Here is a 23,676-nt window from a genome sequence, read left to right on the forward strand (position 1 = left end):
TTAGGAAGTACAGATCTGGAGAACCTGTTAGGGTAGATATTTATATAGTATTGATGTTTATTATGTCTCAGTTGAAGAATTATAAATTTGCCTTGAGCTAGTTAACCAAAAATCAATTGTTTCTCATCAAGAGTCATTTTGTCTCACTTATGACCTGGATAAAATTGTAAGTGAATATTATACCAGAGAATATATTCACTGGGTATATGCAGTGCATTTGTTCAGACAGGGAAAGAGTCTGTTTTGTTTAGAGCCATGCACCATCACTGAAATATGGGATAGTGATGTGAGAGTTTGTGCTGAAGAAGAGTGAGGTTTTGAAGTCAGGCACCGGTGGATTTCAGAATTGCATGGCTGACACAGGAAATGACCATGTTATTTTGGACATCAGTTGGGCAACCCAGCCAGAAAGCAAAACAAAAACCAGAAACAGTCCGATCCTTTGTCTAGAGTACAGCCAATCTTCGGTCACGTTAGAGCAGGTTTTGGCAAACAATAGCCTTGAGGGTTAAATCTGTCCCTTTTCAGTAGATCGTTTTATTGGAACATAGCCATGCTCATTCATTTACTTACTGTCTGTGGCTGTTTTTGGCTCCAGTGGTCAATACAGAGACCATATAGCCTGTAAAGCCTAAAATATTTACTATCTGACCCTTTGCAGAAAGTTTGCCAACTCCTGTATTAGACTTTTATATCATGCATTAAACAATTGAATCATGCATTATTTGCTTGTACTCCTAAATAAGTTGAATTTGGTCTTTCATCACAGGTAACTAGAGACGATTCGGTTTTTAAGGCTTTCAAGTGGAGATTGTAGTTGAAGAAGAGGGATTTGCCTTGGCAGTTAGGGGAGTATGTTGCTATCCCTTTGACGCTTCTATTATAGGGGGCCAGGAGCTTGTCCTCTAACCTGGTGTGGGTGTCTCTTTGCCTAGCTCATGCTCTGTGTCCCTCTATATCACAGTCCTTGCTATTGCTCTTTCTATATAGGGTGGACATGGAGTAGCAAGTAACTGGGGAACCTGCACCCACAAAGATTTTTTCACTGCAGTTTCTGGGGATGAAGACCGTTTTTTGTACACCTTGATAATAATGGATCTAGATGTGGAAGTTTAAAGATTAAGAATGGTTTAACCTTTAATCCCAGTCCAAGTGGAGAATTCAAGAAGGTGTGGGGGTCTAGTGGAGAAGGCACATCTGTCTCAATTCCCCTGGTCTCCGGTGCAGTAGAGGGGTAGCAATAGAGGAGTAGCTGGCACACCTCTGAGCAATTGGCCACGTCTTCACCTGGGGCACCTGAATGCCAGTGAAGGCTCTTACCCGCTTGCTGGGTTCCTTACCCCTGAAAAAACAGTACCTGCAAATATTGGAGAGATTGAAGAATATAAACACTTTTAGCTTTCAAAGGACATAATTCCCCTTTCTAACATATAAAGCTGTTAATCAAGTTTTAGCCTTTCAAATTTTAGTTACATCTGTAGAAAAGCATTGCATACAAAAGCGAAGAAGTGCCTATAAATGAGAATAAATGTAATGATGTTGTGGTAAGCACAGGCAACCTCGCAGCAGAGTTGTGAATTGGAACTGGAAGTTACAGTCTTAAGAAAAACATCAGGGTTATTCTTTATTTTCAGGGGGGTTAAGATTTCATTAATAAATGTCAGGCTATTTTTGTGAAGATTATAATTTTATAGAAAATACTTAAGATCTTTTTGGATGAAAACCTCTGAAGGTATTTGGAATCTGATGATATAGTTTATTCTGCTTGTGATTTAGGTCTAGGTCTATGCCCGGATGACTCTTGTCCTCGGTATAGTTAGTTATACCCAATCTCGATAAATAGATCTGTGCTACAAGAGGAGTTCTGGTTGTTGATTCTCCTTTTGTCGAGGTACTCAGAGAGAGGGGACCTGTAACTGGGCACGGTTTCCTAGAATATAATGGCTCCAGCTGCTGTTTGTGTTGGAAGACCTGGCATTTTTGTTTTCCTATCGTGATAAGACACTGAGGGACTGGGGTATGGAGTCAGGCTGAATTACTTCCGAGAATGAATTGGTTGATGAAGATGTGAGTAATGATGCAATCTCTCTCATGTGATTTGGCTTAAAGTACTTTAAATTCTTACTGAGCTATGTTTATGGTATGTGATTTTCTAAGTGTATCTCCCTCCCGCACTAATTCTTGTCCCTTCTTTATATTCTAGATCAACGACTATCACTTGTTCTACAAGATGAGCAACAGCCACCCTCTTCGCCCCTTCACTGCAGTGGGGGAAATTGACCATGTGCACATTTTGTCTGAACATATTGGTGCCTTGCTGATTGGGGAAGAATATGGCGACGTCACATTTGTTGTGGAAAAGAAACGTTTTCCTGCCCACAGGGTAATTTTAGCAGCGAGGTGCCAATATTTTCGGTAAGTGTATATTACTTTTTGAAGATTCAAGTCACTTGTGGAAAACACTGGTATTTTTCTCTTCCATGAAAAATATGTAACAAAGGATAACAATAAATTCTTGCAATCTTTGAATTCAACCTCTACAAGAATTCCATCTTTGTAGACTTTTTGTTAGGTTTTTTTTTTTTTTTAAATCACCTTTTCCTTCAGGAGCCATCTGAAAATTAGAGGGTGAGAAGGCTTCTCACGCTCACCTGTCCCTCATCAACCATTTTTTCAGGGTCTCAAGAATATTTCTCAGGCTGAGTCTTTGCGGCCCTCACCTGCGGCTCACAGCTGATAACTGATGGACCTTCAGCTGATTTACTGGCAGTTAGGCTTCTTGCTGTATAGGTGAACCGACCTCTGGACTTGCTAATGAACTAGTATACCTCTTAGTTTCAGACCACTGAGGCCCAGGACCTGTAGGTAACCCAACAGATCCATGTCTGAGATAGGCAGTTTGGCAACCCCAAATTAAAGGGAATTTAAGTATTTACTGAGACTTAGTTTTAGTTATATAGAACTCAATAAAACTAAGAAAATATATAACTAAAACTAAGCAAAGTCTTTATGTACTAATGTAAAAAAAAATCCTGCTTACACGTAGCCATTGTTCGTCACTCAAACCTTTACCATCCAGGGTTGTGAACGTTAAGCTAAGCTCTAAGTATTCTACATTTTATGTAATATTTGTTAAAAGGGAATCATCACTGAATTATTGAGTGAATGATAATTTATCTTTGATAAATCCATAGATTCCGTATCCATAAAATCATGGACCGACCTGGGAAACTCATATCTAAAAACTGAGATGCCAGTGGCTTAGGGAAAATTTCACTTACCTTCTAGTGAAAACTACAGTCTGATTTTCACAATCAGAATTAAGCAAGTCAACAAAACAGTATCTGGAATCACACACATTGTAGTGAGGTGAGGCTCTTGGAAATATTAACTATACAGCTAGAACTCTTTTAGTACAAACATTTTTACAATATCCCATCTTGCACATGTGAAGTTCTAGTGCAGATGAAGCCAGGAGCTTTGAAAAGAGAGGAGTCTTTTTTTTTTTTAAAGAATTTTATTTTATTATTTTTTAAAGACTTTATTTATTTGACAGAGAGAGAGAGACAGCCAGCGAGAGAGGGAACACAGGCAGGGGGAGTGGGAGAGGAAGAAGCAGGCTTCCAGCGGAGGAGCCTGACGTGGGGCTCGATCCCAGAACGCCAGGATCACGCCCTGAGCCGAAGGCAGACGCTTAACGACCGAGCCACCCAGGCGCCCCAAGAGAGGAGTCTTTTAAGAGTTCTCCCTGGCCCTCTCCTATAGCCCCTGCTAGTGGTTAGCTCGACCCGGAAGCCTGCCATGGTCTGGTTGTTATTACTTACCAGCCTCTGTCCTCTGTACACTTTGCCTTTTGTGTTTCCCTTTTCTTACTTTTGGTCCATTCATTATGGTTAAAGTGTTTTAGAGACCATTCCTTATTAATAGTCAGAACTTTTCAGCCTTCTGTTTAATATTTGTTAATATTATACACCCTCCCCCTTTCAAAAAATAATTCGAGACAACTGTGTGTAGGTATCTTTTAGATGATCAGTTTATTCTTAAAAGAAACTCACATGCTTTTAGAAATTTGAAGATTAGGGCGCCTGGGTGGCTCAGTTGGTTAAGTGTCTGTCTTCGACTCAGGTCTTGATCCCAGGGTCCTGGGATCAAGTCCCTCAGTGGGCTCCTTGCTCAACAGGGAGCCTGCTTCTACTTCTCCCTCTGCCTCTCCCCGTGCTTGTGCTCACTGTCTCTCTCTCTCAAATAATTAAATAAAATCTTAAAAAAAAAAAAAAGAAATTTGAAAATATATTGAGTGAATGGAATATACGCCCCTCACTTATTGAACTTGTTCTTGGTGTCTCTTGGGGGATATTGAACACTTATAATATATGATGGCTCACTAGGCTCAACTCAGAGTCATTGGTAATGCTATCTTGGATTCTCCTTGCTGACACTGTTCATATGCAAAGGAAAGTCTGGAGAAGCCTCACTAATTGTTGTCATAGAGCCTATCAGTTTCCAGATGAGAACAGACTAACTGTACAGAAAGAATTTTTCACAGGTTGGGGGTTCATGTTTAGTGTTCCAAGGGAACCTCATCAAAACTACTGTTAAAGCATTGAGAATTCAGGTAAATACCGTGGATCACATTACAGTGGGAGTAAGCCTTGGTGAGATCTCCCTAGGAAAGGATTCTTTAATCCAGTAATTTTAAGGTCGTGGTGGGATGCTCTCTGGATTAATGAAAACCTTCAAGGGTGTTTTTAGGCACAGAATAACCCAGTGAAGAAATATGCTCAGAATATTTGTGAATCTTTGCCTGAACAGTTTCATCTATTTCTCCAGGGGAGCAAGAATGCAAAGGTCAGGAGGAGGGTGGGAGGAATTCCAACAGGTATGGAGGGTACCTTTGAAATGCTAGTCCTACTCTGAGAATCGCAGGAGCAGGGGAGTCTCTTTTTGCCCTCTTATTCTCTTGTTTTCACTTTTACACATTTTCTTTCTCACTTTTACTCTTCTTTTTCTGTACTCCTCCCTTGTCCTCCTTTCTTTCCTGATGGATTGGAGGTTTAATTGGTTCATATTATTCCTCCTACAGTAGTGGAGGTAGAAATTCAAATTCATTACCTGACTGGATTGCCTGGTTTTCATTTTTTAGATGAGCAGATAAGCAATAATAGGATTTTTTTTAATCTCAAAAATACTGAAAAGACAGGAAAAAAAAAAGTCAAATCACCCATAATCCCATCCCCAATTTTATTTTTAATTTATAAAGTAACAAACGGAAGTCCTTCCCTCCCAGCCATCTAATCCCATTCCCCAGAAACAACCTCTGTTAACAGTGTAAGATGAATTTCCCTGATTTTTCTCAATATAAATAGATATATCTATATATACCTATGTGCATACACACATAAGTATGTGGTATATACTTTTTCCAGTGCAGCACATCTGGGTCTGCAACTTGACTTAGGTACTATATCCTGGATATCTTTCTGAGACTGTATACATTGATCTCCTTTATCTCTGTAATAGCTGCACAGACGTATGTATCAGTTTTTAAAATTAAGTTTCTGTTGATGGACATTTAAGATTTTTTTCAGTGTTTCCATTCTTTTTTTTTCTTTTTTTTAAGATTTTATTTACTTATTCGTCAGAGAGAGAGAGCGCGTACAAACAGGGGGAGTAGCAGGGAGAGGGAGAAGCAGGCTCCCCGCTGAGCAAGGAGCCCGATGCAGTGCAGGGCTCAGTCCCATCATGACCTGAGCCAAAGGCAGACGCTTAACCAGCTGAGCCATCCAGGCTCCCCTCCGTTGTTTCGCTATGTATTCTTATACGTGTGTCTTTACTTTGCTGTAGTATTTCTCTAGAATTGAGTCCTAACAGTGAGATTACTGAGTTGAAGGTATGCCCATTTTAGATTTGAATAGAAGTTACTTAAATTACTTTCCCTAGAGGGGTACCTGCTTAGAAGCTTGAAGCAGTGCACGAGAGAACCTGTTATTCCTTTGCTTTTGTAGCACTGAATAGTTAACAGGATTTTTAATTTCTGCCAGTCTGGCAGGGGAGAATGGCACCTGATTGGGTATAATTGTTTTTATCTGATTATATCTTTTCCTACAGAGTTTTACTTTTTAAACAGCCTTATTGACCTTTAATATGTTTGTATGGATTTTGCTGTTCCTTTCAAAAGCGTGCTTTGATCTTTCCACTTAGTGAATGTTTATGACATATTTGAGCTCTCAGGATATTTCATTAGTCCAATTGTTTATAGAATTAATCCAAAATAGTTTATAAATCATTTCTCTTTCTTCAGAGAACTATTTACAATGATTACTATGCATTTCTTCACCTGAATCTTTGTGTCATTAAACAAATTTCTGTTTGCATAATGCTGATAACTGTGATTTCATAATATTGTGGCAAATCTTATTTGAGGTTTTCCTCACGCATTTCTTCTCTGACGTGCAGAGCATTACTGTATGGTGGGATGCGAGAATCTCAGCCCGAAGCAGAGATCCCTCTCCAGGACACCACTGCAGAAGCATTCACAATGCTGCTTAGATACATCTACACCGGGCGGGCAACGCTGACAGATGAGAAGGAGGAGGTGTTGCTGGACTTTTTGAGCCTGGCTCATAAATATGGATTTCCAGAGCTGGAGGATTCTACCTCTGAGTATCTCTGCACCATACTTAACATTCAGAATGTCTGCATGACTTTTGATGTTGCCAGCCTCTACTCACTTCCCAAGTTAACTTGCATGTGCTGCATGTTTATGGACAGAAATGCTCAGGAGGTGCTCTCAAGCGAAGGCTTCCTCTCCCTTTCTAAGGTGTGTCGTCGTCTGCAAGTACTTTACAGGCGTGCATCGCGTTATTGAGATCTGTGCAGTAGGAAGAGAGCCGTAGACTAAGAATAAAAAAATAAAAACCATCAGGTCTGGAAGAGGTCGTTTGTCTAGCCACCCACCTCCGGCTACTGAGACTATGTAGATCGTGTAAGAGAGAGGCAATTGCTTTTGTTTTCTTTTGTAAGATTCTTCTGGTAGGTTCTATGCAGGGTGGGTGTTTTCCAGGTGATGACGGATAGATTCCTTTGTGGTGTTGCATACTATTTTTTGGTGTTGTATCTCTCCAACGGAGAGATGCAACTAATAATTCCTTATTGTGAAAAGGAGAATTCGTTAAAGAGATCTGAAGTGTCATTCGATGTTTTAAGTCACTGCTTTTTTTTTTTGGCCGGCTCAATAAAATAGACTATTTTGCTCAAATCTTTCTCTGAACCCTGGTCTCTCCTTTCCCTTTTTATGTTCCTCCAAGGACCTGAATATTTCAGATGAGAAAACCTATTTGAAAAGCTACCTATTTTGGCCTGAGTGTAAACTATGATTTTTACTATCCTACTTAATTTTTTGGAGGCCAGGGTCTTTTAGAGTTGCCCCAATGTTGCTGGAGGTCAGCCTGGAAGTCTGAGAACCAGAAATATGGGAGTGCAATAATACTGTTGAACAAAAGATCTCGAATTTTAAATGCCAGCTGTGTCTTACTGCCTTGTAAACTCTCTGAAGAGCCTGCATGGAATGGCAGCTCCTCATGGTGCCATTTTTCTTCTTGTTTTATTGACGATGGGTGCAGTTGTGTGGGGAAAACTAGACATTTGATGTAGTGGAACAAGATACCCGTGGCTTCACGGGGCCATGATGGCAAGAGAGTACGTGGCACAGATTAAAGAAAGAAGATGGTCGAAGAGAGTCGTTGAGATGTAAGGGATCCTCGCAGTTCTGTGAGGTTTTGCTGACTGATCATACACATGACTGAGCTCTGTAATGACTGCAATTCTTTTCTTTTGTCCTTTTCAGACAGCACTTTTAAACATCGTATTAAGAGATTCATTTGCAGCTCCCGAGAAAGATATATTCCTAGCCTTGTTAAATTGGTGTAAGCACAATTCGAAGGAGAATCATGCTGAGATCATGCAGGCTGTGCGTTTGCCTCTGATGAGCCTCACGGAACTTCTGAACGTTGTGAGGCCTTCAGGACTGTTGTCTCCCGATGCCATTCTGGATGCTATTAAAGTTCGATCGGAGAGCCGGGATATGGACCTCAATTACAGAGGCATGCTCAGTGAGTACCTGTTTATCCTAATCTCACGAGGAAGTTTTCCGCCTCATCTGAAAGTCTCAGCTGCAAAATGAGCTGTAAAACTCGAGTTGCAGGTGTATGTGGTACGTGTGGGTCTAAGAACATAGAGTTCTCCTTCCTCTTCTTCTTCTCTTAATTCCCCCTGAGATTGTTGAGCCTTTGTAGCGCCAAAATAGGTATTTTTGCCATTCCTGGGCAGATTTCTTCAGCTCTTCCCTAGAATATCAGAAATAGACACTTTCCTAAAAAGCTTCTTCTCGTGCTAAGACCTTTCCTGCCTTCCTCCATCAAATCAGCACTGAGTATGTGTTATGTACTTATTATCATCTAGGTGCCGGGAACATGAAAATTCTAAATAATAGTAATAGCTAAACTTGTGTTACATTTCCAACATTTATGTGATTATTCTTATTAATAAAAATAATAGCAATTATGAAGTGCTTGTATATATAAGTAACAGTTCTACATGATCATTTAATTCTTGCAACAACCTTTTGAAGTAGGTACATTATTGTCTCCATTTTACAAATGAGGGAGCTGAATCACAGAGAGGTTAAGTAACTTGCCCAGCGTCACACAGAAAGATGCAGAGTTTAGAGGCAGACCTGTGTAGTTAGACTGTGTAATGAACCACTAAGTTATGCTGTGTAAATATAAAATACAGTCCCCATTTTTTTTTAAGATTTTATTTATTTATTTGACAGAGAGAGAGACAACCAGTGAGAGAGGGAACACAGGCAGGGGGAGCAGGAGAGGAAGAAGCAGGCTCCCAGTGGATGAGCCTGATGTGGGGCTCAATCCCAGGACTCTGGGATCACGCCCTGAGCCAAAGGCAGACGCTTAATGACTGAGCCACCCAGGCGCCCCTATAGTCTCCATTTTTGATCCTTTTAATATCCTTGCAGAAAGGAGGTTATGAAGCCTGAGGTGAATCCTGACCTTGAGTGACATCAGGATGGAGTGTATTCCAAGGGGAGGACTGGTTAAATGTGACAGACAAGGTAGAGCATTTGAACGGAAGAGGTGGCCTAGAGCAGAAGGCTCACACTGATAAACAGCAGTGTCTGTAAAGGTCAGTTCAGGCAAAATCGTGGAAGTCTTTCAGACTAGCTTGGGGTTTGCTTAGGCACAATCCTAAGAAGCGAATTTTTGAGAGGGAGCGATGCGTAAGTACAGTGACGGTTTTGAAAGTTTGATCTGTGGTTCTGGTACTTGATGATCTGGAATAGGAAAAACCGGTTCAGGGAGACCAGCGAGGAGGGTAGTTCACCTTTACGAGGTTGATACAACCGAAAACTAGAGTGGCAGTAGGGGAAAGGGAAAGTACGTATGTATAAAGGAGAGAGAGATTCTAAAAAATAAGATCTTGGTGACGTAAGGGATTTAAATTTGAGGATTAAGTTTAGGAGGAAGTTACCTTATTTTATCAAATCTAAGAAACCCGAAGTTCTAAGGTGTCATTGTTTTATGTACCACTAAGAAGGGAAACAATATTGCCAGTTAAACCATGACAAGCCATCATGTCTATATCCCAATTTCAGAAACGTTAAAATTTGAAAAAATATGTGTCTTAGAATTAATGAAATTTAGTAGTTCTCTGAAGATGCTGAGCTTGATTTTAGACTTACTGAGTTTGAGGGATTCTGGAACATCTAAGTACTACGTTCTGTCCTATGTTAGTCATTTCCCTGAGTGATCTTTTCCTTGACCGTGTTCAGAAATTCTCTTGAATACTGATTAATCTTAAATAGGTGTCCTTAGTCTGGACTTCTCTTGACTCATCAGATTTAGATTTCATTGGGCATAGAAGAAAAAGTATTGGTTTTGGAGCCTGAAGGAGTCACTTACTAATTGTATGACCTGGTATTAAGTTACATGGGAATTTTACCATTAGTCCTGCATTTCCTAATATTGTTATGAGAATTAATTGAAATAATGTGTGCAGATAATGTCTATAAACTCAATCTAGGAAACCATTGTATTATTATCATTATTTGTGTTCTTCCTGATCTCTGTGTGTCTGTGTAGGAATCATCACATTGATCACATTGTTTTACACATTTTTGTTAACTTGTCTTTGGTCTTGAAGGCAGAGACGATCTTTGTAAGGTCTGTTGATCTTTGTATCCTCAACATTTAAGATGCTGTATAGCGTATTGCAGACATTTTGGTGAATGAATGTGCAGAGAAATGTCTGATAGCAGTGGAAGCATGTTACTGGTGTTTAGGAACAGTCAGAGCTGGTGAAGAAAGATTTGAGACCTGGGCTAGAGTATAGAGAAGGAAGTAAAGCTCAAAGTCTGAGACTTGGAGAAGACCTGTAGCCAGGGGGCTGAAGGTAGAGAAAGAAGAATTAGAGAGGTAGGGAGAAAAGAGGGTAGGGTTACTGAAGCCAACAGAGGAGAGAACTTTTATACGGAGAGGGTGGTCACTGGTATCTAGTGATGCTGGGAGATCAGAAGAATGAGAATTGAGAGAAAACTTTGGGATATAAATATGGTCGGTTGGTGAGTAGTCTGGGCAGAAGCTTGGCTAAATGGGGAATTAGGCATGGGTTTGAAAAGATAGTAAATATGATATGTTGACCATCCAGTGTGTGAACTGGAGTGAAAGGCAGTAGAGAAATAGTATGGCAACTAGAGGGAACAGCCCAAGAGAGATCTGGGAGGAGGTTGGAGGTGCTAGAGAGTGGTCCTAGTTGAGGGTCAGCCTTAGCTAGAGGGTAGGAGGATGGATGGGGGAGAGGTAATAAGATGAGTAAGATAATTGTAGAATTTCTAAGTCCTCATTGTTGGATCCTCTTGTGTAAGTTTCTTTTTCTCGAAACCTTCTTGCCCTTGCTTTGATTTGAGATGTTGGCAGGGCCCTATAACTGGATTCGTTATAGGGATAGGTTTGGGACATTTTTGCAGGAGTGAGGAGATGCTTTGAACACTTCATGTAGTTAGTGGTAGCTTAGAATTGACCAGCTGGTCAGTGTAGGTGTCAGAGCTAGGTTATAATAAAGCCATGAGATTACCATGAAAGGGAGTACTCAACCAGCTGAGACACACTCAGTGCTGGGATGGTGTATTTACTGTAATTATTACTCAGAAATGTTAAATTATTCATTTTGGGATAATTCAGTGGGATCTCAAGGAAGAGATTATACAATTGTTTGGGAATCTTTAACTTCTAAACTTGAGAAATGATAAAATAGCCGGATGTTTTTTGACTTTTTAACTATGTGGATAGCAAAATCCATAATATCAAGGGTACATATCACTTTCCTATCAGCTCCTAAAAAAATAGGTTGGTTATTCTCTAAGTAAATGTTATCCAAACATACCATTATTTTCTTTTATCACATTTCTTCACTGTTAAGAAAACACAGTCTAAAATTTCAGAAGTCGGGGTGCCTGGGTGAATCAGTCGGTTAAGCACCTGCCTTTGGCTCAGGTTGTGATTCCGGGGTCCTGGGATTGAGCCCTGTATCGGGTTCTGCACTCAGTGAGGAGTTGCTTCTCCCTCTCCCCCTCCCCTTGCTTGTGCGCGCTCTCTCTCTCTCTCAAATAAATAAATAAAATCTTAAAAAAAATAAATAAAATTTCAGAAGTTTTCCTGGACTGTTCTAGAAAGATAGTTATGTTTATTTTGAAACTGTTGACTAAATTTGTTTGTTTCTTTGGTCTCCCCTGGGTGGAGCTTCTGTATCTTTGGGACTTTTCACGAACTGTGGAGAGGTTCTATTCTGGACTAGAGACAACACAGATACTCCTGCTTTTTCTTTGAGTTTATTAATATTGGTTACTGGAAGGTTCAACTCTTAGAGCAGCATATCCTGAGGATTTTAACCAAATTACAACAATTTTTTTCCCCCCTTTAAGAAAAAAAAAAAAAAGGATCCAAAGGATGGTTTTAACTTACCAGTGATGGTCAGTCTTTCTGGGAAGGTGATTTTGACTAGTTTTGTACATACACCTGGGGAAAGAATTAACTTTTAATGAAATTATTTTTTTCCTTAGGGTATATGAACTACTTGCACTGTTCCCTTAATGCTTTGTTTTGTCTTAACTATGGAGGTATTTCTGCCTTGAAATTTAGTGCTTTGTTTTGTGTGTCTCCAATTTTAGAATTTGGGAAAGAGGACAATGATTTATTATTTCTTCATGTTTATAGCAGGGAGCATATCACAGCTTCCATTCTCAAGATTTCTTTTTTTTTTCTAAGATTTTATTTATTTGAGAGAGAGACAGAGAGACTACGAGCAGGAGAAGGGGCAGAGGGAGAGTGTGAGTCTCAAGCGGACTCCCCGCTGAGCGCAGAGCCCAACGTGGGGCTTGATCTCAGGACCTGAGCCGAAACCATGAGTCAGCCGCTCAACCAACTGAGCCACCCAGCGCCCCTGAAACTTTAATATTTTTAAAACTCTTTGACATGTCTGTTACTTATCTTCCCAGCTATAGTTGATAGTATCTTCGTCGGTAAGCTAGGGGGTTCACAAAGAATCCCTCCTGAGTGTTCCTCTGTGGAGGCATTTTATGTCTGACACGCACTTATCTGTATGAGATGAGCCGCTGGAGGGCTGAGTCCAGCACAGTCCAGCACACAGAGGCAGCCTAGAAAATGTTTTTTCTTTAAATAAATAGGATGAAGGTCCCATTCAGCTCTTAGAAGTTTTCATTCTGTGATCTTTATAAGTAACTCGCCTAAAGTTACTGAGTGAAATCGATGCCTGAGCTGGAACCGAAGTGCTGATCTGACTCACGAGGCCAGTGCTCCTCGGTAGAGTCTCCTGCCTGGGTTGTTTTCTGTTTCTGTTTTGTGTTGGGTGTGTTTGAGCACCAGTACTGTCAAATGTGAAAAGGAGGCCTGCGGAGAGTAGAGATAATGGGGAGAGTTAGGGAAGACGGGAGTTGTCAAGAAAGCCATTTGTAATGCCACACTTGTTGGAAGGGAGGAGCCATACATCTTTCAGGGAAGTCAGGTTGGGGAGTACAAGATGATTTGGGGTACAGAATTAGGTAAAGAGATGGCAGTGGCCAGAGAACCAAGTGTGGCTCCAAACGACCTGTTGGGAGTGGACAACTATCTCAGCCTAGATGTGATAGAAAGTTCAACAAAGGATGATTAAGAACACGACGCAATTAGAGAAAACCACAAGATAAGTACCCGAGCACTGCTCCGATCTTGGCGCTGTGCAGCTAGCTGCAGGGCCTGCTGCTTTTCTCTTAGCTTTCCTTTGGAGTAATTGGCTTGTGTCTGCCTAGCTGTGGAACTGCAGAGCTTAATTTTTTTTCATGTTTGTAAAATGCATCCAAAATTACAATGTAAAGAAAACTATTGTTATCTGCTATGTTGTTTAGTCCCTAACACCCTCTATCTTTTCTCTACTGATAAATAGATATAGGCAGTGAGAATACTTATGGTTTGAATTATTTTACTATGACTTGCATTTTCTCCCGATCACTTTTTTTTTCTTAAATCCAACTATAGGTTTTGCACGTCCATGCACGCACACACACAAATACTTGGAGTTGTATTTTTATCTTATGAGATACTCAGATTATAGTCACTGTGAGAGAATTTCCACTTGTGTAAATGTTTCCCATTTTAAAGTAAAAGATGCTTTTGGGGAATCTGTATCAAGAATAGTTAGAAAAGGTCTCAAGCACTCTTGAAATAAGCTTCAAAAGAAGACTTTAGACTTGTGGTAGCAATTTCATTTCCATTTTAGACTTTTAGTTACAGTCACTTGAAACCCTTGTGCCTGTGTGTTATTTGAAGCTTGATAAATTTTAGAGATGAAGAAGCTTGTATTTAGAGAAAATCAAAGGGTAGCAGCACTTTCTAAATTTGAAAGCTCGAGTTCCCCCTTTTCGGCATGGTCTTGACTAGTGGTGTCAGAACTGGCAGAGCTGGGCCAGTGGTCAGCTGCGACAGACTTCAGACCCCCAGATTTTACACCAGCAATAAGGGAGCAGAGATCTTTTTTCCCAAGGGTTGCACATTACTGACACTGAAAAGTGTGTAAATTGGAAGTTTTTGTTTGCTTGCTTTATGAAGTGCTTCATCTCTAGATTGGAAGCATCGGGAGGGCAGGGCCCATCTCTGTCTCGTTCTCTGAGGTATTCTCATGGTAGCTGGTAGAGATTGAATCCCGTAAGGGTTTTTTTGGCTGAATGCTTTATGTTTACACGATACTGTAGCATATATTTTTTGTGGTATGATCTTTACAGTAATGCAGTGGGTGGGTTGGACACAGCATTGTTTGTAGATGAGAAAACAGGTTCAGATTCAGAGACCGAGAGGCCTCAGTCAGGGGCAGTGGGTGGTAGAGCCTGAGTCTCAGACTTAGGTCTTCTCACTTTAAATACAGCTTTGTCATTTTTAAACTATATGAGACTCTGTTTTTTCCCTCTGAGTCTCCAGCGACCTTATAGGGAAGGGATTAGAGAGAGAGAGGTAAATATGTCAGAAACTCTTATGAGGGAGGTGGCAGGCAGGGCTCCTGGAGGCAAACTGCTGGGTTCTTATCACAGCTCTGTTACTGGCTGGCTGCGTGACCTTAGGCACCCAAGTCCATCCAGCCTTTCTCTCCCCTACTTCCCCATCGGCGAGTCGGACACGTAATAGTATTTCACTCAAAGGGTTGTTGTGAGGAGTGAATCAAAGGAATTAGTAAGGTTTGTTAAATAAATGAGAAATACGAAGAATGTGTATGGTATCAGGAACTATAGAACTCAGGAAGTCATAAACCTGTATCACTTAAGCACAAAAGCGGTTGAACATGACTAGGTTTCATTTTGCTTTTTTTTCTGAGTTGCCTTACCGTTTTGCAAGTTAAATAGGCCCGCCCCAGCCCCAGGTTGTCAGCTGCATTTTTGTCATCTTCTGGAGTCAACTCCCTTTACCTGGCTTCATCCAAAAAATGTTTTTAATTTATTTTTTTTTCTTTTTTGAGAGACAGAGAGAGAACATGCGTGTGAGCAGGGGGATGGGAGGGGCAGAGAGAGAGAGAGAGAGAGAATCCTAAGCAGGCTCCATGGCCAGCGAGGAGCCTGACATGGGGCTCAATCTCACAACCCTGAGATCATGACCTGAGCCAAAATCAAGAGTCAGACACTTTAACCGACTGAGCCACTCAGGCGTCCCTGAAAAACAATTTTTTTAAATCCACGTTTTTGAAGAAATACTCAGTGATGAAATTACTTATCCCCTTTCCCTAAGAGCCTAATTAGAGTTCACACTTTCCCCTATTTTAATCACATAGCCAAGATGTATATGTACTGTGAGAATTCAGCATTTATTTATAGTCTATAAACTTGCTTAGTTCTCTTATTATTGTGTGTTTTCTAGTATATGCTTCATAATAATTCTGATTAATTTTTTTAGAGCTTCCTGTGTGCTTTGCAAATATCATTTCATTTGATCCTTCCAAACAAATAAACAAAAACACCTGGGGCTAGGTATTGCCTTCTTGAGATACTGAAGTTCAGAGAAGATAACTTCCGTAAAGTGATTTGCCTGGTTAGAGGTGTAGCCATTATTTGAGCTCTGACTCTGAAGCTCACGCTTTTTACATCTGCTTTATGCTGCCTCCTGTCTCTCCACAGAGAGTGTTAGTCAGAACGTTGGCACCTAGAGGACAGGCTCCAGATCTGTGAAGAAGGCTTTGCATAGAGGACTTCAGAGTTCCAGGAACAACTGACATTTAATACATCTAGTGTGGGAGAGGGGTGAGGGTTTAATTATAACCACGATATTGATTTTGATGACAGGCTGAATTTTCATTTTTGAAAATGCTCAAGCGAAGTAAAAATATACCTTCTTTTACCCATATTACTGTTTTTTAGCTAGATTAATGCTTCAGCATGTCCATGTGTGGCCCATGTCCAGCAGCTCTGCTATATTGGGGTGTGTCTTCTTCTGTTGTTTTATCAGATATCTGGTCCACCTGCTTTGCTTTTATATGTTGTGCTCAGTCCAAATGGCAGGTACAGGTCATCTTACATGCCATGTTTTGTCCAGTAGATATTAAGTTAAAGCTACTAATAGAGTGGGCCGCCTGGGTGGCACAGTCGTTAAGCATCTGCCTTCAGCTCAGGGCGTGATCCCGGCGTCCCGGGATCGAGCCCCACATCAGGCTCCTCTGCTAGGAGCCTGCTTCTTCCTCTCCCACTCCCCCTGCTTGTGTTCCCTCTCTCGCTGGCTGTCTCTGTCAAATAAATAAATAAAATCTTAAAGAAAAAAAAAAAGCTACTAATAGAGTGAACTCAGAGCTGATTTGTTTGTCCTAGTACGTGTGTTTTGTTTTCTAGTATTACCAACTTTTTCTTAGTAACATTACTCTTAGTCACTCTGTGGCTTTGGTGGTGTCATTAAATTTAAACTGTGGGTGGTATCTTAATCCTTGTAGACTTTCCACATCTTCTATCTCCACAGACTTGTCTGCCATTTTTAAATGAAATGCACATAGTAGAATCAACTAGAATACTAGAATTTTGTCTTTTTAAAGCCTGCAATATAGAATAATTTTTCTGTTTTTAATTGCTTTTTCTGTTTTTAACTGTAGTACCAGAAGAAAATATTGCAACTATGAAGTATGGAGCCCAGGTTGTAAAAGGGGAGCTGAAGTCAGCCTTATTAGATGGTGATACTCAAAATTACGATTTGGATCATGGATTTTCTAGGCACCCAATTGATGATGACTGCCGTTCTGGCATTGAGATTAAGCTAGGTCAGCCATCTATCATCAATCACATACGGATACTCCTGTGGGACCGAGATAGCCGGTGAGTGATTAGTATGACTTGGACAGAAAATGACATTATGTTTGATTGAGTTGGCCTAATTTTGGTTTTACAGACTTGGTAGTTTATTTCCTTGGGATCGTTTTGCTATTTCTCTTGAAGTTTAGTTCTGGGGGAAGAGTTAAAGGCTATATTCCTTTTAAAAAAATGTTTTTTGCTTTTTTCCTGCTTGTAAAAGTAATGAATATGTGTTTATCGTGGAAAATGTAGAAAATATAGAAAAGCACAAAGAAGAAAATAGAAATCATTCATAATCTCACTGGCCATTAATAATCTTTGTATATATCTAACAAGTATATGTCTAACTAGGATATATCTGTGTAACTTTGTCTATATTTAACTAGTCACACGCACATACACATACACAAAACAGAAACCTGTAAAACCACACATAGTTTTTCAGAATAAAGATGAAATGTGTAAAGGCTAACTTCACTTTGTAATGAATACATTGTGAACATTCTACTCTTTAAAATATTCCTCTAAAATGCTACTGTTAATAGTTGTTTGGGATTCCACCTTCTGGGGTTACCATTATTTATTTTTTTGATTCTTTACTTTTGAATATTATAACTTTTTAAATGCATCTTATCCTATGGATGAAGAAAAAAATTGTCTTTTAGTATGTGGGTAAGTAATCATCCTCAAAACAAAGGAAGTTTGTGAAAAATATTTGGTGGGCTCCAGCCTTGTAGTGGCTTCAAGATTCTGCCTTCCTTGTAGCACCTCTGACGCTTTCACCCACCGTAGTTTCTAGGGTTCATCCATGATGCTCAGAAGTACCAGAGCAGTTGTGTGACCAAGAACTGTCTCTCTCATCACTGCCCATCATTAACCTAAACCCTACATACCCAGAACCCTGCATACCCAGTATAGAGTCTCCTCGGCCCTACTCCTGCCTCTTTGAGTCTGGGCATGGAGGACTTAGTAGTAATGGTGACGATACCCTTGCACGGTAATTCATTTCTTGTAGCACCACTGGCCACCACTTGGGCCTTTTAGGCCATGTGAACCAAATACAAGGGAAGCTTCACGAAGTGGGAGTCAGCATTTCTCATAGGCACGGATGTTCACAGTCCCCGGGTTGTCTTTATATGTTCCTTCTTTATTAAGAATATATTTCCTGATATGTGTCTTGTTGGACATAATATAATGTTTAGCTGGCAAAATGGAGCTAATTCACATATCATTTCCAAGAGTCTCTGGATTAGTAATAACAGTATAACAATGATATTACTTACATAGCACTTTCATTACTTTTTTGTGGTAGGTACTGTTCTCAGAGCTTTACATATATTCACTCATTTAATTAATAGTGAAATTATAAAGATAATAAAAGAAAAGTTTAGTATGTTTGAGACCGAAAGTAGTTATCGTTTCCATGATGTTAAATATTTATAGGCCACTTTGTTTTAGTGCATGCGTTACATTCACGGGGGACTTGACCACGTAGCAATTCTTTTCTCACAGAAGTTGTTATCATTCTAAGCAAAGGTGAAAAATTCAGAATCTTAAGCCCAAAAGATTCTGACATGTGTTGTAAAATTATATCCTGCATTACTGATAACCCAGAGAGGTTCAATAAAAGGTTATAACCAGTTTGAGACTGAGCGATAAAATGAATGGGAGTGAGGGGACAGCAGAAAATGAGGGGATGACACAAAATAAGCTGACCTTTTCTGGTCACAACTGTTGTTTGTAGGCTGACATTTATGGTCACCTAAATCTTCTGAGATTGTTCCTGTTGATATTACAGTACAAGTAATAACTGCATCTCAAATTTAAATTTGGCTTATGACAGGGGAATATAGATTTGTTCAGTGTGGGACCAGCATCTAATGGTCCAGGGTGGCTGACTAGTGGAGGATGATAGGCTTTTTTCATTACTGCCAGATTATTAGCTGCCAAATTCTATGTTGTACCCAAAAGAAACGCGTATTATCTCTTCACCCATGTCATTTATTTTTCTTGAGGCTGCATATGTGTGTGGGTTGGTGGGAGACTGGGAGGGAGCAGGAGATAAGCTGGCCTTTCCAGGGAACCATCCTGAGGTGGCTCTCCTGAGAGAATAGGGCTGAGCGCCCAGACTAGGGAAGGTAGAAGGAGAAGGCACACCTCCGACTTCTCAATTTTTCTCTCCTCTCTCTGTCCTGGCTTTATGAGTGCTAATACAGCAGGAGCAAGGCATCCTGGCTCTGTTTGAAAAGGAACAAGTATCTTGCGTGCCGGATGCATGCCAAACAGGGTGCTAGGCCCTGAGGAGGTGAGGATAAATACGGCATGCTCCTTGTTCTGAAGCAGTTTGTGATCTAATAAGCATACAGGCATGCAGAGAGGTCATTTCGGTACATTGTGGCACACGCTACAGTAGCGGGCTCTGTACAGATTTTAGTGTCAGCAGCGTTTGATTGTTATGCAGAAGTTCTGATAATAATTTGATTGGATGGAGAAAACGTAATGAGCAAACAGTGTATTTTTTGAATCTTTTAACATTTTATTAACGTGTAACTTGGTTTTGTTATTTTAATATGGTACTTTTTTCTGCGTTTTTCCTTTTGATTCATAGGTCTTATTCCTACTTCATTGAAGTGTCAATGGATGAACTTGATTGGATCAGAGTGATTGATCATTCGCAGTATCTGTGTCGTTCTTGGCAAAAGTTATATTTTCCAGCCCGTGTCTGCAGGTTAGTTCTCCTGGCTAATTAATGATTTTGATGTTTATTTAAGGAGATGTGAACCTTGAGAAACGGGCTACATTTTTTTTGTCTCAAAGTAGAGAACTTTTTAAGGATATCAGCTACGAAATGCATCCCAACTAAAAAAAACTTAGGGAAAATATGGAAAATGAAGCATCTTAATTCTAGAGTATACTGTGGAAGTGTTTCAGCGTTTTGTGCCATACATATGCAGAAGACATGCAGTGAACAAGAAGGGACAGAGAACACGGGAGAAGTAGAGATGCTCTTTAAGCTCCATGTTATACACTGAGAGCACAGTGATTGTTAGGGGCTGCGTTCTTCCCACAAAAGCCACGGGAGATATTTCTGGAGGCTTCGCTCATAGTCTTCAGGGCCAAGAGGAGATTTTTGGATGTTAGTGTGCACGTTCTGAATATCTGTGTTCTTTTTCTAGGTCAGTGCTTATCAGCGGAGTTTGACAGAACAAGTGTATCTAGTGGGTTGGGTTTGGAGCAGGGAAGGTTGAACTGGTGGGCCTCCAGGCTCACAGCCTCCCTTCAACCAGAGCACCTTAGCTTTTATTGTTGTTATGTGTTGTAACCCCATGGAAGGTGTTTCTAAAAAGTGTTGATGAGCTACGGTTCTGATATTTCATATTCTTCTTTTAGGTTTAAGCCATCTTTTAAACTTTCTGAAATTCTATAAAACCTATACAATTAATGAATTTGAGAGTTGAGGAAGGTAGTTAGAGGCGCCCAAAGTTCTGCTGTTTTTTTTGTTTTGTTCTGTTTTGTTTTTCTGTTGTAATTTTCTCCTTGGAAATTGCCCTCAGGTATTCCTTACCTTAAAGTCAAAAGATCAAAGGCATGGGGCGCCTGGGTGGCACAGCGGTTAAGCTTCTGCCTTCGGCTCAGGGCGTGATCCTGGCGTTATGGGATCGAGTCCCACATCAGGCTCCTCCGCTATGAGCCTGCTTCTTCCTCTCCCGCTCCCCCTGCTTGTGTTCCCTCTCTCACTGGCTGTCTCTATCTCTGTCAAATAAATAAATAAATTCTTTAAAAAAAAAAAGATCAAAGGCAGAAGACGATTGGTTCATTTAGTCTGGTGTGGCAAGAGGAGAAGGAAAGGTATATATGGTGGGTGTAAATCAGGGACGATATGGATCTGGCCTCTTACCCCGTCCTGTCCCCACCCTCATCCATGACCTCCGCCGACCTCCCATTGTGGCTGATTGGCTGATTTGGAGCAGATGGGGATGCCGCACTGCACATACTTTCTCGGTCAGGAGACAGCCTTGTACTTCGTAAACTTATGATCTAAGAGCATCAGGCTGAATTCTTACCTCCACCAAAGGAACTCCACAAAACCTTTCAGCGTTCTGGTACAGTAAAGAATGTTGCCTACATTTTTTTTATTATGGATATGACTGGACACAATATTGTTACCCAGGGATCCTCTTGTGTGAAAATGAAGAAAATCAATTTCATTTCCCCAAAGAGAGACTAAAGTGTTGCAGGTCTGGCAGTTGCTCTTTTATCAGAGGAGTTTTGAATGGATTAAAATGAGAGGGACAAGAAATTGAGTGAAGATTTTGTATCTCAAAGCTGCCTAGGGATATTGTAAGAGTGACAGAGGGGCCCCAGCTTAGAGGAGGCGATTGAGTCTTCCTTGACTCCGGTTATTATGGTTGTATTGGATTAAAAAATAAGCAGCATAGCAACCAAAGCATCTGCTGTGGACTGAAGGACTGTGTGTTTGCATTTAACTTGAAACAAGAGGAACATGACTCCCAGAACAAATCATCATGAGTATAAGACTAGCCATGACAGAGTCTGTGAGCTTGACCCACTCGAAAACTTCGCCGTACGGAGGGAGATGTGTGCCCTCAGTCATGATCTCTGGCTTTTACAAAATATACTTCTCCTTATTTATTAGTGGGCCTTATCTATACTCCCCTTTTGTTATTTTGTGTCTTCTGTGTGGCCTTGCTTTTGTTGATGTAACTTTTATGTCTTGTAGAGGTTGGCTGGATTGATAATGCTAGTTTTTGTCTTGGTATGCCGGTTCCCAGCTCTGGTCGAGAAGAATTGAGCAAAGGTGATGTTAGAGATAGTGACAACAAGAAAAGGAAAGAGTCTTGATATCCATATTAGTTAAGAAATACAATTAAAAAGATTTATAACCACCTTAACATATATTACTAGATTCCTTTCTAAACTCTGCCTTTTGTAATAGGTTGGGATTTTGGTAGTATTTAAAAATGAACTTAAGAAAAGTCTCGGTTGATAATCTAAAGGTGTCTTATATCTGGTGTTTCTTTTCTTTTTCTTTTTTAAGATTGATTGATTTATTTATTAGAGAGAGAGAAGGAGGGAGGGAGTGGGGGAGGGGCAGAGGGCGAGGGAGAGAGAGTCTCAAGCAGACTCCACGCTCTGCACAAAGCCCAACACAGGGCTCGATCCCATGACCCTGAGATCACAACCTGAGCCAAAACCAGGAGTTGGTCACCCAGCTGACCACCCAGGAGCCCTTATACTTGGTTTTTCTTATCTTCACAATCATTTATTGACTATCTAAATAATGTTCTAAATACACATTTTCCAGGGACTTCACTGGGCCCATATAAATTCTTTCACTTTGCCTTATTTAGTTAATTTGCACATTTGTACGTCACCTTTGTTTTTCAGGGTCCTTTGAGTATTTGTCTTGCCCCAATACTAAAATTACAACTTCTTGGAAGTAAAGAGTATCTTTTAGTCTTCTTACATGGTACTCAGGCTGTGATCTAGTATGCAGTAGGTACTCTATAAATGTTAGCACAGGTTTCATGTGGTCAAGGCACTGACTGTATAAGAAGAGATCAATTCAGCATTGATATGTGTATATACTCATTGGTACTTTTTATCCATGTATTTGTTAAAATGTATATCAGTGCTAGAGAGGTCTCTGTACATGGTTTGCAAAGGTAACTTTCTATATTTTCATGAGGAAACTGAATTTTGAGGTTAATCCTAAAATATGTGAGTATCATGTATTGAGGAAAGAGTACATCAAATACATTCACGAAAGAAGAGAGACACTGTGAGTTGGGGAGTGTGAGATTACCTAGCTCCCTCTGAGTCTTGGCTGGATTGCATGTAAATTAGCGCTGTGTAGTAAGAAAAATAAAAACCAACCAACCAACAAACAAAAACATGGGCTATGGAGTTACATAGAGCTCTTCTCACTCTCTGGTTTCATCAAATCCTGGCCTGGTGATCTTATTAAGTTGTGCCTCTCCAAGCCCTTGTTTCTACACCACTGAAAAACAGGAATAGCAACACCGTTTATGAGTTTGCTGTGGAGGGTTTTGATGACGAGCGTGTGTACAAACATTGAGTACCGTGCCTGGCCCAAAGTAGAGGCGCAGTCACTGATGGCTTTTATTTGTATTGTTTTTTGTTTTTATTTTTTTTATTATTTTTAAATTGTTTGTGTTATTATTTTTTTTTTCTCATTTTCGAGACTCTCAGCTGGTTTGACCTTCAGAGAAAGAGAGCCATTCTTGCCTTCCTCTGTGGCCACGGCGGCTCTCACTGTGAGGAAACTGTTCCTGACTTCAGGAACCTCGTCTTCCCGACATGTTTCCAGATTGCCAGTCCATACACAGCAGTCCAAAACATGACTCAAACCTTTCGCTCCATCTTCATAACCTGCCTGTTGGTGTGCTTCCAACAGTTGTAATGTATTTTCATTTTGGTAAAGCGTTTTTTTTTTATTGTAGCAAAATATATATGGCATATAATTTGCCATTTATATATCTGTGGAATGCAATTCAGTCCTCGCTAAGGTAGTGGACCTTATCTACTGGCAATACATAGGATAACATCAGGCTTCAAAGCCAGAGTGATTGCTCCAACCATAATGGTGAATGGACGGAAATGATCTGCTCTGTCTTCCTGGGTCCTGTTTAGTAATGTGTTGTAGGTTAAGTGGGGACTGCTCTATGCAGCCAAAAGCCTAGACTAGTAACTCCCCCCACTCAGTTCCCACCTGGGATGAAGAAAATGGACTTGTCCATGTTAGTATAATCTTT

The 23,676-nt window shown here is 40.4% G+C and overlaps 1 protein-coding gene across 6 annotated transcripts in view; it reads left to right on the top strand.

Annotated features, from left to right (window-relative positions):
- The window catches only part of BTBD9 (BTB domain containing 9), a 406,941-nt gene that overhangs the window by 36,324 nt on the left and 346,941 nt on the right, over positions 1-23,676 (top strand). For all 6 annotated transcript variants that reach the window (XM_040644643.1, XM_040644645.1, XM_040644647.1 and 3 more), the window contains exons 2-6: positions 2,204-2,415; positions 6,457-6,820; positions 7,847-8,111; positions 16,684-16,903; positions 19,488-19,607. In XM_040644643.1, the coding sequence (XP_040500577.1) occupies positions 2,231-2,415; positions 6,457-6,820; positions 7,847-8,111; positions 16,684-16,903; positions 19,488-19,607 (1,154 nt within the window). In that variant the 5' untranslated portion in view covers positions 2,204-2,230. The remainder of the gene's footprint in view (positions 1-2,203; positions 2,416-6,456; positions 6,821-7,846; positions 8,112-16,683; positions 16,904-19,487; positions 19,608-23,676) is intronic.

Source organism: Ursus maritimus, unplaced genomic scaffold, assembly GCF_017311325.1.
Source record: "Ursus maritimus isolate PB19 unplaced genomic scaffold, ASM1731132v1 scaffold_30, whole genome shotgun sequence".
Lineage (NCBI taxonomy): Eukaryota > Metazoa > Chordata > Mammalia > Carnivora > Ursidae > Ursus > Ursus maritimus.